This window comes from Nilaparvata lugens, chromosome 6, assembly GCF_014356525.2.
Source record: "Nilaparvata lugens isolate BPH chromosome 6, ASM1435652v1, whole genome shotgun sequence".
In the NCBI taxonomy this organism is placed as follows: Eukaryota; Metazoa; Arthropoda; class Insecta; order Hemiptera; family Delphacidae; genus Nilaparvata; species Nilaparvata lugens.
The window spans coordinates 3127393-3140627 of NC_052509.1; the positions used below are offsets into that span (position 1 = coordinate 3127393).

The following is a 13235-nucleotide window of genomic DNA, read 5'->3' on the forward strand; positions in this document are numbered from 1 at the left end:
TTATGAGAGAGTTTTTTTAAGTAGTAGTTATGTGAACAGTAGACTTCACGCAGTATTCTCATCCACAAGTACCTGATTGAAACTATCAAAGACCTTAAAGATGCATAGACTCACATGCAGCGCTAGTGTCGTACTTGGAATTGAAATCCGCCATTGAGGGGGCAACCCATAAGATTATTACATACCAATGCCACCAATGCCTTTGTGATCTATAGTATTACAAATAAATAATATATAATATCTCGTGCTAAAATACCCCATTGGCGGCCTTCAATTTCAAGCAAGAGCTATCATTGGGAAGGCATAGGCATTGTGGGTCTATATCTCTTTAAGGTTTTTGGAAACTATAGACCTTATACAGCTTATATTATAGACTGGCTTCGCCACACATCTGTGTAATCACTTGACAGCTGATTTATGATGAATAATTCTATAGTCTGATTTTTACTCTAATATTGGCGTATGAAGGAGGCTCCTTTTTCCTTTTATATTATCCTTGAAATGCAAAATTTTCAAAAACCTTGTATATACGTCGACGCGCAATTAAAAAAGGAACATACCTGTCAAATTTCATGAAAATTGATTACCGCGTTTCGCCGTAAATGCGCAACATATAAACATTAAGAGAAATGCCAAACCGTCGACTTGAATCTTAGACCTCACTTCGCTCGGTCAATAATAGATGTAATGTCAAATCATACTAATGTTCAATGTTCAACACTTCAAACCATTACATTTTATCCTAAAGCCCAACTTACTTCACGATATCGAACTGAAAGCTGATAATACATCAAAATAAATGTAAAAAATAATATAATATTAGTAAAACAGTTCAACTACTACGACTCAAGTGAAAACGAAAAATAGACGTAAATGAACTCACTGATTCCAGCTCACATCACACGTGACTCTACTTCTCTTCTTGATTTATTTTCCACTCATTTTCATCATGATAATTAATTCACCAAAAAACATTAGTCTTCTGGTTCAATTTCATTGTGTGATGACTGCAAAACAATATTAGAATGCAAATAATGAAACATAAGAAACCAAATTGACTGGGATGAATAGGAGAGATAACTTTGGTGATAAGACCTCAATATTATTTGAAACGGACTGGGTGGTTGAGGTGAATAAATACTATTTACAGTCATAATATACATACACTCAAAGGTTCTCTACTAAATACATTTCACAACGATTCAGATCTAGGCCTACATACAATAGTACTAAGAAGGCACCATATACAACATCAACATGTGTAAGAGATTCCATTAATAATTTATTGAGGAAAATCATAATTTTCCATCACAAAAGTTTAATACTGAAAGACATTTAACAATAAATTGTTCAATGAGGTAAATAAAGTTATGCAAATTGAATACTGCAACTCATCTATAACTAAATGTAGGCTATTCAAAATAACTGAAACAGGCCAAAGTCTAATCCTTTACTGTGGAAGTTGAAGATTACTACACTGTAAGGTAACATGTGAATTACTATGTACGGTAGTATAATTCGATTTAATCTATGGAAATAATTACTATGTACGGTAACATAATTTGATTGAATTCATAAAATTATTCGGAACATTATTAACAATAAAAACCTGTACGGTATTTTCAAATGAGTAGATTTTTGACAATTTCTTGTTGAAAATAAACTCTCTTGACTGATAAAATTTAAAAAGTCAAATCCTTGTAGTTGAAAAATAGCAGATTTTACATTTTCTCATGAACAGGATTATGATAGCATATACTTTAATATAGTTATTTCTCATCAGCAAGAAAGGTTACCAAGAAAATTCATTCTATCGTACGATCCTAATTAATATAGCCTACTGTCGAATAGGCTACCCTGGAGACTTCTGGGTGACTAATTGCAATTTCATATTTTTTCTCAAAATTCAATTATCAACCTATATAATAATGTAAAGTAATCAATGGACAGAGTAACTTCTAATTTCAACAAAGGAAACAAGTATGCTATTGAAAAAGAAATGAGATTATTTCTTTCCTCCAGGATCAACAGAAAAGAACCTCCTATAATAAAGTACCATATTTAAGGGTAACTTCAATTTGCAATACAATGGTGACAAGTATTAAAAATGAGAGTATTTCTATATCCTTCAGGGTTAACTGAAAAAAACGTTCTATAATATACCGTGTAACTTACCATAGAACAGAGGGTAACTTCCAATTTCAATAGAATGGTAACAAGTAAAAATGGGAGTATCCCTACCTATAGAGAAAGTTAATTACAAAATAACCAACCATCTCAGCTGGGTAACATGAACTTTTTCAAAAATATTGAACATCAAGGGAACACTGTAGGTTTCTCCGCATCCTCCATTCTCAACAATGAAAATAGGCTACTTATAAACGAGTTTTATAGGTTATAATAACAGTTTTGAGATTCACTCAAAACTGCCAACATTGGTTGAATGGGAAACATCAATGTCATAAATAGGGAATGCTTACAGGATAGGAGTGAATCTCACTTTACCTATTACAACATCGAGAAGTAAGTAGATAAAAACGTTATCTACCATTCTTGGGTTGAAGTTTCCGCCGTAGTATCAATTCTTCTGAATCGAAAATCAATTACAACAACGAAAAATTCTTCGAACATAGTAGATAGAAAATATTTGTTGTTGATCGGTGGTTTTCGACAGTTGAAACCTTTAAATGAGTTCGATGAGGCTATTAAGTGACTACGCCACCTTTTTTCTGCGTTTCTATTTGTTCCCATTGCTCGAGGTTGGCGCTACATTGGTCCAGCAGAGGCTTCGTTTCTGGCACAAGTTTGTGCAACAGACTGTAGCAAGGTATACAGATACTGGTCAGGAATCCAACCTGTAACAAAATAAGAAATACCTTTCATTAAGAACATATATTTCGATTTCGATACGGTAAATAAAAACACACACATTATGTCGACTTGACATGTAGGCTATTTTTGGTACAAGACAATAGTTTCGTGGCCACACAGTTCACATCATAAATATGACTTTAGTCAAGACAAAAATATATGTGGATTTTTATTAAAAATCGGTGTTTTTGGTGACTCTGGAATTAATAATTAGCTATGGCTACTCATAAACCAACTATACTATTTAAGCTACCATAAGTAAACTCAATTAGGTTTAGAAAAAAGTACAGGAATTAATAATTAGCTATAGCTACTCATAAACCAACTATACTATGTAAGCTACCATAAGTAAACTCAATTAGGTTTAGAAAAAAGTAGGCTACTTCCTTATTTCTTTCACCATCTTGAAATTACTGTGGAATCTCTCCATGATTGGGATGAATTTAAATTGAAAACTTCAATCGTTTATTATTATACAGAAGAAAAAATCAAACTACTCAAATATTCAATACAAATTCAACCAGAATTGAATTGAAATTCAACTAAAAAATCAGGATATTAATTTTAAACGTTATCTTGTAGGAAATGCAGTTTTAAATTGATAAAATTAAATCAACTTATGCTATTATTAATTTATTTGTTTATTCATCGATAGCATCATGTAATCATGAAATGAATCAATATAATAGTATTTATTGGGCTAATATAACACAAAAAATTCAGGAATACTATTTGGAAATTTAGTTGAAAGCGGTACATTTCATATTATTATGCTTGCTTAGAGTATGAAAGAAGATGAGAGATATACTTTAGAATGGCATGAATATTGTAATATCGTTAAGATGAACAAATGAATGATAAAGAATGTAGTAAATAATTTGTTCCAACCAGAAATCATAAACCAGTTTACCTGTGAACTAGCTTGCAACTCAGGTTTGGTTCGGTCCATCATTGGCATAGGCGTAATACCGGCTTCTCTTTCTGCATCTCCCTGCAAAATTGAAAATATAAGAAATTAGATTAAAACATAGCTTTATTGATATGACTATGTTATGAGACTGCAGCTTAATTGATATTAATATTCTATTAGTGTTCATAGCTATTGACATATAGGTAATGTAACCTAGATGAAGATGTGGCAGAAATAATTTTTTAAATCATAAAGTTTTTCAATCGATTGTGAAATAATAAGTGTATTCCACAGGCTTCAGTAACCTTATACTAAATGATCCATAACATGTAAATATTATCAGATATTTCAAGTCTGAAAAATACAACTGAATCTGAAGTATGGAACTACTCTGAAATAGTATATTTCGCACCTAGAGCAGAAAATGAGATTTTTCCAGCTCGAAATCGGTTTTCAAGTCCGAGGCCGTAGGCCGAGGACTAGAAAAGATTGAGAGCTGGAAAAACATTTTTGCCCGTGGTGCGAACGATATTTTTCGCCACACTACAGGTATTGCTGACAAAATAAATAAAGAACACTCGTTAAGCTATCGTACCTATCTCTTGATTTTAGTGGTAGAAGATTTGCAGTCAGGATTTCAGATTCTTTTGAAATTTCACGGGCGTCGTCATCTTCAAGCATTTTTGAAAATTCGGAATGCGCTAATCAACAATAAATAATTGAATAAAAATGGTTGCGAAGCGAATGCTGAATTAGTTTGATTGGAAACTCGAACTGAAATCATGGCAACTTCAGCTGATGAAGAAAGTGGACACTCGCCCGATCTAGCGGATGACTTATTAACTACGGACTTCCATGAGCGGCTGGAAAGTGACCACTTTCTGGCCTAGACCGGAAAAGAAACCCTTTTCTGACGTCAGACGAGAGTCGTCTGCAAACAAGGTCTTTCAGATCTACGTAGGGACTGGAAAACAGCTGCTTTCTGTGCAGTGTGGCGAAAAATACTGATTATTATCCACTAAAATTATGATTAGTTGAGTTGGTTGGTAGGCCTACTGTAATTACTGAAACTTAAAGCACTCAAAATTTGAAAAATGTATTTGAATCAATCAAATGTTTGTATTTTAACAGAAAAAAGAATTACGCCTTCTCTTTCTCTAGATGTTTTGAAATTTTGAATACGAAATTTGAATTAAATTGAGTCGGTTTAGAGTTTATGATGTACCTGTTCATAGAACTCCTGGAAAATGACTTGGGCTGTCTTCACTTGATCAGTCCACGGCTTTGCAGACGCTGAGAGATCACTGGCAGTCATTGCTATCGCTTGTATTAGTGACCTGTGAGGGATAATAGAATGATTGAGTGATACGCCTCTATACAACTATGCTGTACATTAAAGTACATTATAAAATATAGTACATATGATGAAGTAGAGAAAATATTATACAACATACAATCAGTCGTATTTTCTCTCTCAATACAAACCATTTTGATATTTTTATTGAAAGATTCATGCACTAAAATATATTACATAGCGTATCTGTAGCGCTATTTGTTTTCTTTTCTAATCAAATAGCTTGAATTCAACTCCATTACTCAAGTGTGATTTTTTCAATAATATTAGTCTCTTGAGAAAGTTCTTTGGTGATGATTGCGATAATAACAAGTATTCTGAAAAATATTCTCATTTTCACCTGGCTATCAACAAGATTAGAGAGTTTCCAGATCTATGTGTGACTAAATCTTTGAATAACTTATTGATGAGGGATTTTCAATTATTGTTTTTCCTAATGGAAAACCGAATTATATTATTAACAGGAATAGTAGGATCAGGTATTTTACTTTCCTTGCCCTACTACTATAAGTAAGGAAAGTATTGCTTTCCAAAAAAAATTAAGGTACCCCAATTTCAAGTTTTCTATAGGTTTCAAGGTCCCCTGAGTCCAAAAACATGATTTTTGGGTATTGGTCTGTGTGTGTGTGTGTATGTCTGTGAACACGATAACTCCATTCCTAATTAACCGATCGACTTGAAATTTTAAACTTAAGGTCCCTATACCATGAGGACCCGACAATAAGAAATTCAATAAAATTCAATTCAAGATGGCGGATAATTACTAAAAAACCATGTTTTTCATGTTTTTCTCGAAAATGGCTCTAACGATTTTCTTCAAATTTATATCATGGATAGCTATTTATAAGCCCTATCAACTAGCATAAGTCTCATTTCTGGGAAAATTTCAGGAGCTCCGTAATATTCTTGAGAAAAATGGCGGAAAATGACTAAAAAACCATGTTTTTCACGGTTTTCTCGAAAACGGCTCCAACGATTTTCTTCAAATTTATACCATGGATAGCTATTTTTAAGCCCTATCAACTGGCATGAGTCTCATTTCTGGGAAAATTCCATGAGCTCCGTAATATTCTTGAGAAAAATGGCGGATAATGACCAAAAACCAGGTTTTTCACGGTTTTCTCGAAATAACTTGACCGATTTTTTTCAAATTCATACTCTGTATAGTTATTTATCAGCTCTATTAAATGGCATGAGTCTCCTTTCTGGGAAACTAATGGGGGGTCCACCCCATCCTTGAGAAATGGACTTTGTAACCTCCTTCTCGTGCATGAGGTAGGTAGGTAGAGCAGTTCATAAAAAGAACACATAGTCGAGATATTTCATCTGTAGAACAGCTGTTTTGACGACTTTAGAAAAATGACGACTAAAAAAATCATTGAATTTCACAATTTACACAAAGGAAAAAGTACTCTGAAAACAATTATATATACACATATACAAAAGTCTGATCGTAGTTTCGAATATGAGCAAGGAAAGTTGTGTGAGTGTACCACACCAGATTTTTTCCAAATGAATAGTAGGTGGAGTCGCATTCATTATAATGTGTTCCATTCGAGGTTGAATATATAGCGAACAGCTGATCTATCTCCGTTTGAACTGAGATGGTGCATACGGGCCTAACGTTCTATACATATTTTCCCAATAACTGATACAATTTCGTGCAACGCCTCCAAGCATTGGCAACTAGCTCACCTGTGCTCCGAGTTGACCCACGAGAAATGTCCGTCGTCAACCAGCCGTTGCAAGCGTGCCTTGAAGGAGAAGAAGCGAGCCAGATCTGTGGCCAAGATGCAGTGCTTGAGGCAGCCCAATACCTGCTTGTACTCGGCACTCGACAGGCCGCCAAAGATGTTGTGTCCTTGCTGCTCTTCAACACAAACCAAAGCAATCAACATTCCAAACCAATCAACATTCCCTCATACAAAATCTACAGAATTGTTGCCTCCTATTGCTGCTTTTTAACACAAAAAATGCACTATTATCAATCTAATACGATCTTTGAATAAAGATTTCCTCTTATTCATAAATTTGAAATTGCTGTGTTCTAACTGCGTTTCAAAACAAACAAAGACACTCGTCTTAATAAACTAGTAGTTCTGTGAACAGTAGACCTTGCGCTCAGTGAGTTACATTGACCTGTTATTATGTTTTCTCAAAAATTAATAGATAATTTAACAATTTAAAATGTCTAGAAAAAATCCTAAATAAATATAGAGTTTTCTGTCCTATCGTACCGTGACGTGTCGTCCCGGAGTGTGAGTGTGAGCGCTGTTATCAGGTCTGGCTGCAACCAAAGACCTTAAAGAGATATAGACCCACAATGCCTATGCCTTCCCAATGATTGGGATATGCCGCCATTGGGGTATTTTAGCACGAGATATTATATCTATATATATTTGTAATACTATAGATCACAAAGGCCCCCTCAATGGCGGATTTCAATTCCAAGTACGACACTAGTGCTGCATGTGAGTCTATGCATCTTCAAGGTCTTTGGCTGCAACTGTCTACAACGTTGATGGAAAGATACATTTTCAAGATGTTCGATGTTTTTGAACGGGTAGTATTATAAATAGTCAACTGTCTACTAACGTTGATGGAAAGATACATTTTCAAGATGTTCGATGTTTTTGAACGGGTAGTATTATAGTCAACTGTCTACTAACGTTGATGGAAAGATACATTTTCAAGATGATCGATGTTTTTGAACGGGTAGTATTATAGTCCACTAGACAGCTGATTTATGATGAATAATTCTATAGACTGATTTTTACGGTAATATTGGCGTATGAAGGAGGCTCTTTTTCCTTTTATATTATCCTTGAAATGCAAAATTTTCAAAAACCTTGTATATACGTCGGCGCGCAATTTAAAAAGGAACATACCTGTCAAATTTCATGAAAATCTATTACCGCGTTCCGCCGTAAATGCGCAACATAAAAACATTCAAACATTAGGAGAAATGCCAAACCGTCGACTTGAATCTTAGACCTCACTTCGTTCGGTCAACTACAATAATTGAATCAAATCAAAATTTCCTCATTCAACATCTACTTAATTGCTGCTTTTCAACACAAAGACACTTTTATAAATGAAGTACAATAATTGAAACACCATTTCCTCATTCAATATCAACATAATTGTTATGTCCTGTATGATCTTCAACACAGACAAATGCAATCAACAATCGACATCAATCATTCAATCAACATTTCCTCATCCAACATAATTGCTGTGTCCTTGCTGATCTACAACAGAGGCTTTATTTCAAATGAAATATTTCAATACCCTACACTCTCTTTTTTGGTCGAGAAATATGGAATGCATTTCACTCATGAGGAGGAGCTTCATCAAAGATGTTTATTCAACCCTATCCCAAATTAACTGATTGGAAAAAATAATCATTAAAAATTAATTTGGAATTAAATGGGTCACATATTTACCGTACTTTGGAACAGAAAGTCTTAACTTCAAATGAGTTACTCGTATTATACATGTTTTTCCTTATTCATTTTATTACAAAAAAATACAGGTCGGGAGAGAAAAACTAAGAGGACCTTGTACTATTTCTCTTACAAATTTATAATCTTTGTTTTGTCTTAGAAAACAAATTGAAAAAAATGATTTTAATAAGGATGTACTTCAAATCTTACATAAATGAACACGTTTGTAACACATTTCTAGATTTATGATAACTCCCCTTAACTTCAAAAATTCTGGAAAAATGTGTTAAGATACAGCTAATACAGTATTTGAGTCAATACAATATTCTAACTACCTCTCAATATGGTTTCCAAATCAAAAAAATCATCTGATGTGTTCTTTGATTTATCAAAACATATTGCAGATAACACAAAGGAGAAAAATAAATTAATAATAACTTATCTAGACTCAGCAAAAGCCTTTGACTCAGTTGACAGGGAAAAATTAGTCATAAAACTAGACATGTTGGGTATTGAACAAACTGCTTTGAAGTGGTTCAAGAGCTACCTGCTCGACAGAGAACAATATGTTCAAATCAACGATGTCAGGAGTGAGTTGGAGAAAGTAAATTATGGTGTTGTGCAGGGGAGTACTCTTGGACCAATTCTTTTCCTTATCTACATTAACAATCTTCCTCAGTTGAACATTAATAGTAAACTTTTCTTATTTGCGGACGACACAGCAGTGGTTTCTACCGGGAAAAAATAGAAATATTATTGTATAGTGCTTTTTAAAGAATAAAGAATTTTGAATTGAATTGAATTGAGATTTAGACTGTGAAAGTCTTCCAGGATACGATTCTGATGCTGACCCAGCTTATGAGCCCAGTTCCTCCAGTGAGTCTGAGACTGATGAGACAGGCATCACAAGAAATTATGGTGATTTACAAAAAACAAATGTAAGTTGTCCTTCAACATCACCAATCCCAGGCTGTTCAAATGACATTCAAATACTTGCTCCAGCTTCACAGATCTCTGGCTGGTCAGATGAATTTCAAATATTTGCTCCAGCATCACCAATCCCTAGCTGTTCAAATGACATTCAAATACTTGCTCCAGCTTCACCAATCCCTGGCTGTTCAAATGGCATTCAAATACTTGCTCCAGTTTCACAGATCCCTGGCTGTTTGAATGACCCTGAGCTATGTGATCCTACACTAATACCAGAGAACGAAATTGAAATAATAGATACTAGTATGTCAGTTGATGCAGCTTCAACACCCGAGGATGTGCCAGTTAGGAGTATGGAGTTTCCATCAAATAAAACTTGGACTGACAATGTAGATAGGAATGTACTCAATAACTTTTTATTCAATTCTAAGGATGATTTTGTAGGTATTAACCCTGACCTATTTGATACAATGTTGGATGCAAATCCATATGATTTTTTTTGTTTAATGATTGATGATAATTTGATTAACTTTCTTGTAGTAGAGACAAACCGCTATGCCAATGTTCGCCTTGCTGCCCCTAATTTAAAAAAATTTCTAGAATAAAAAAATGGGTCAATATCACATCACAAGAAATGAGGAAATTTCTTGGTGTGATAATGTTCATGGGGATGAACAGAAAACCTAAACTCAGGCAATATTGGAGTAAAAAAGTCATTCATAAGAATTTTTTACCTGAAGTAATGAGCTCCACTAGATTTGAGCTGATTCTTGCAATGTTTCATTGTGGAAACAATGAGAATCCAAGAGGTGGGAGGCTCTACAAGATTCAAGATCTTATAGATATGTGTGTTGAGAATTTTGGGAGATGGTATTGTCCTGAAGATGTAATTTGCATTGATGAATCTATGGTCCCATTTAGAGGCAGGATTATTTTTCGGCAATATAATAAATCAAAGAAGAATAAATATGGTATTAAAGTGTATAAGTTGTGTTGTAAGGATTTTTATACTCTCCAATATAGTATTTATGCAGGTAAAGAGTCTGTTAGGCAGACAAATATTGCTGCCAAGACTGTAATGAATCTCATGGAGTCGTACTTAGATTCTGGGCGTACCTTAATTACTGATAATTGGTATACTAGTGTAGGGCTGGCAGAAGCACTCAACAATAGACTCACTCATTTAGTTGGAACATTAAATTCAAAAAGATCTGACAACCCTAAAGATGTTATACAAAAGAAATTGAAAAAAGGAGAAATATTTGCTCAGCAAAATGATTCAAATGTTGTTGTCATGAAATGGAGGGCTTTGAAAAAGAACAATGCCACTGATCTCCTTTTGCTTTCTACAAGACATGATGACTGTCAGAAGCACTGACAGTTATGGTTGAGGTCCAAAAGAGATCTGCAACAGTGCTAAAACCTGAAATTGTTATCTTTTATAATAAAGCAGAATCGTACATAGATAGAGCAGATCAGATGGCTGCTTATTCATCTGCTTTACGGCGTTCGTGCTTTTGATCTGATACTTGGAACCGCTGTTGTCAATGCATATTCTTTGTTAAAAAGTGTCACAAAAAAGACATTGATGTTACTGATTTTAAAGAGGAAATAATAAAATTAGTCATTTGTTTGAAATAAATGAGAATGAACTTGCTGAGGATAATGTCCCTATTGAAGTTGTGCATCATCTGCAAAAATCCAATAGGCGCAAGCGGTGTCAACCGTGTTATAAGAAATATGTTGCCTTAGGAGGTCGCCCATTAGCACAAAAAAAGACACCAAAAATATATTCTTATTGTAGGAAATGTGCAATGCAAATGTGCCTCAAATGTTTCATGATAAAGCATCATGTGTAATAATTGTTTTTGCATTCTTTTTTCAAAAAAAAATATTCATTATCTAATTATCTTATCTTATCTTACTATCATTATTACGTATTATCATATTTTTTTAAATAATTCAATAAATATTTTATACTCAAGATATCGTTTTAATTTGGTATAACCTCCTACTTTGTGAATAGAAAGTCCAAAATTTGAGGGGATTTTATGACCCTCAGTTTGAAAACATGCCTCTCAGGTTTTGAGGGTCAAATTGACCTCAGATTTGATTAATTGAGAAATAGAATATCTAAATGAAATGTAGGCTACACATGGAAATGATGTAAGTATAGTTATAATTTTTCTCTTGTCATTAATTAGATCAACTTAATTTTAACCAGCTGATTTGAGGAACCTGAGGGTCACGGATGTCCCTCAAAACAATTGATATTCAAAAGAAGTACTACTGTAGCCTATTGCTTATCTACATTACATTATTCAATTCGTAACACAAGCCCTACCACCAATGAAATGTTGCTTTGCTAAGTAGACATGGAATATTATTGGTTCTTACATGGGATAGTGTTAACACATTTGCAGTCCACTAACGTGTAGATGGATACAGACTAGTTTGAATGGTGATGTTGCATGGTAACATTAGGGTAAACTAACCCATGTTGGGACACCAAAATTCAAACAGCTACAACTTGCACAAATTTTTTTTTTATTTCATATTTTTTATATTTGCTTACACTTTTATCCTTGAGGATGGCAACTGCATTGATTGTCAATTGATTTTTTTTATTGCAAACAATTATTTTTTGGGAGTGTCCCAACCTGGGCTTAAGACCGGCCCAAGATGGGAAATCCTTGTCCAGGTTGGGATATTGAATTGGAAATAAGCAATTCATTATTTTTGTTAATTTATACTAATTTATTATAATTATTGATAGTATACATACATTATTTGAAATTTTCTTTAGTAAAAACTATGACTAAAAGTCATGTGGACGAAGTGTGTTTGAAATAGGATCTACCTTGAAGCTACATTACAGGCTTTAATAATATATCATGAGTATTTATTTATAATTATTCATTTCATTGATATGTAGCCTACATTAAGTGAAAAAGATTCAGAAGCAATGCTCATCGTTCTAATTCAAGCATTATATGATTGCAATGCCCCAAGGTGGGCAGATGGTCATGGCTTTGTTTTAGACAATAACTGGATTAAAAATAAGAGTACAATAATGTTCTAAGTGTCAAAATATTCATAAAATAATACAAAATGCATATTAGCTGTGAGACTTACCTTTAATGATAATTTTTTAGAGTAATAATTAAAATTCCTCTTCTCAAAAAAACTTTGAGGTTAAAAAACAAGTTTTTAATTTTTTCTTAGGCCGGTTACAGAGCTCGACCGACCGTCAGTGCGTATGTACCATCCTGACCGTTCGCATCGATGAATCAGTTTCACACATTCAGAGCTCGACCGACCGTCAGTGCGTATGCACCATCCTGACCATACATCAGTTTTTCTGACTCACAAAATGGACGCCTTTACAGACTGTTTAATTGCAGCTTATTATCTTCGTAAACGAAAGATTAAAAGACGTAGATATCAAGTTCACCCGATGGTCGCCCAAAGAGCATTTCAAAGGGAATTTAGTACCATTATATACATCATTGCTTGGGGTGAAGATACATTTTTCAACTACCTCAGAATGAATGAGCTTGTATCACCATTGGGAATACTTACAGTCACTTTAAGCTACGGATCAAATAAATGTAGATAATATTAATAATATATGATTTTATCAATAAAAAATTTAGAAATGATTGAAGAAATGTATAGAAAAACTCTGAATTCAAATATGACACTATTAATTGAATTCATTCAT

At 33.8% G+C, this 13235-nt stretch overlaps 1 protein-coding gene across 1 annotated transcript in view; it reads right to left on the reverse strand.

Moving 5' to 3' along the window:
* Positions 1-661: 661 nt before the first annotated feature.
* The window catches only part of LOC111053745 (probable 3',5'-cyclic phosphodiesterase pde-5), a 99147-nt gene continuing 86573 nt past the window's right edge, over positions 662-13235 (reverse strand). Inside the window, exons 8-11 of the mRNA XM_039431331.1 lie at positions 6831-7053; positions 5007-5118; positions 3782-3862; positions 662-2855 (exon numbers count right to left, since the gene is read on the reverse strand). Coding sequence (XP_039287265.1) covers positions 2706-2855; positions 3782-3862; positions 5007-5118; positions 6831-7053 — 566 coding nt within the window. The 3' untranslated portion in view covers positions 662-2705. The remainder of the gene's footprint in view (positions 2856-3781; positions 3863-5006; positions 5119-6830; positions 7054-13235) is intronic.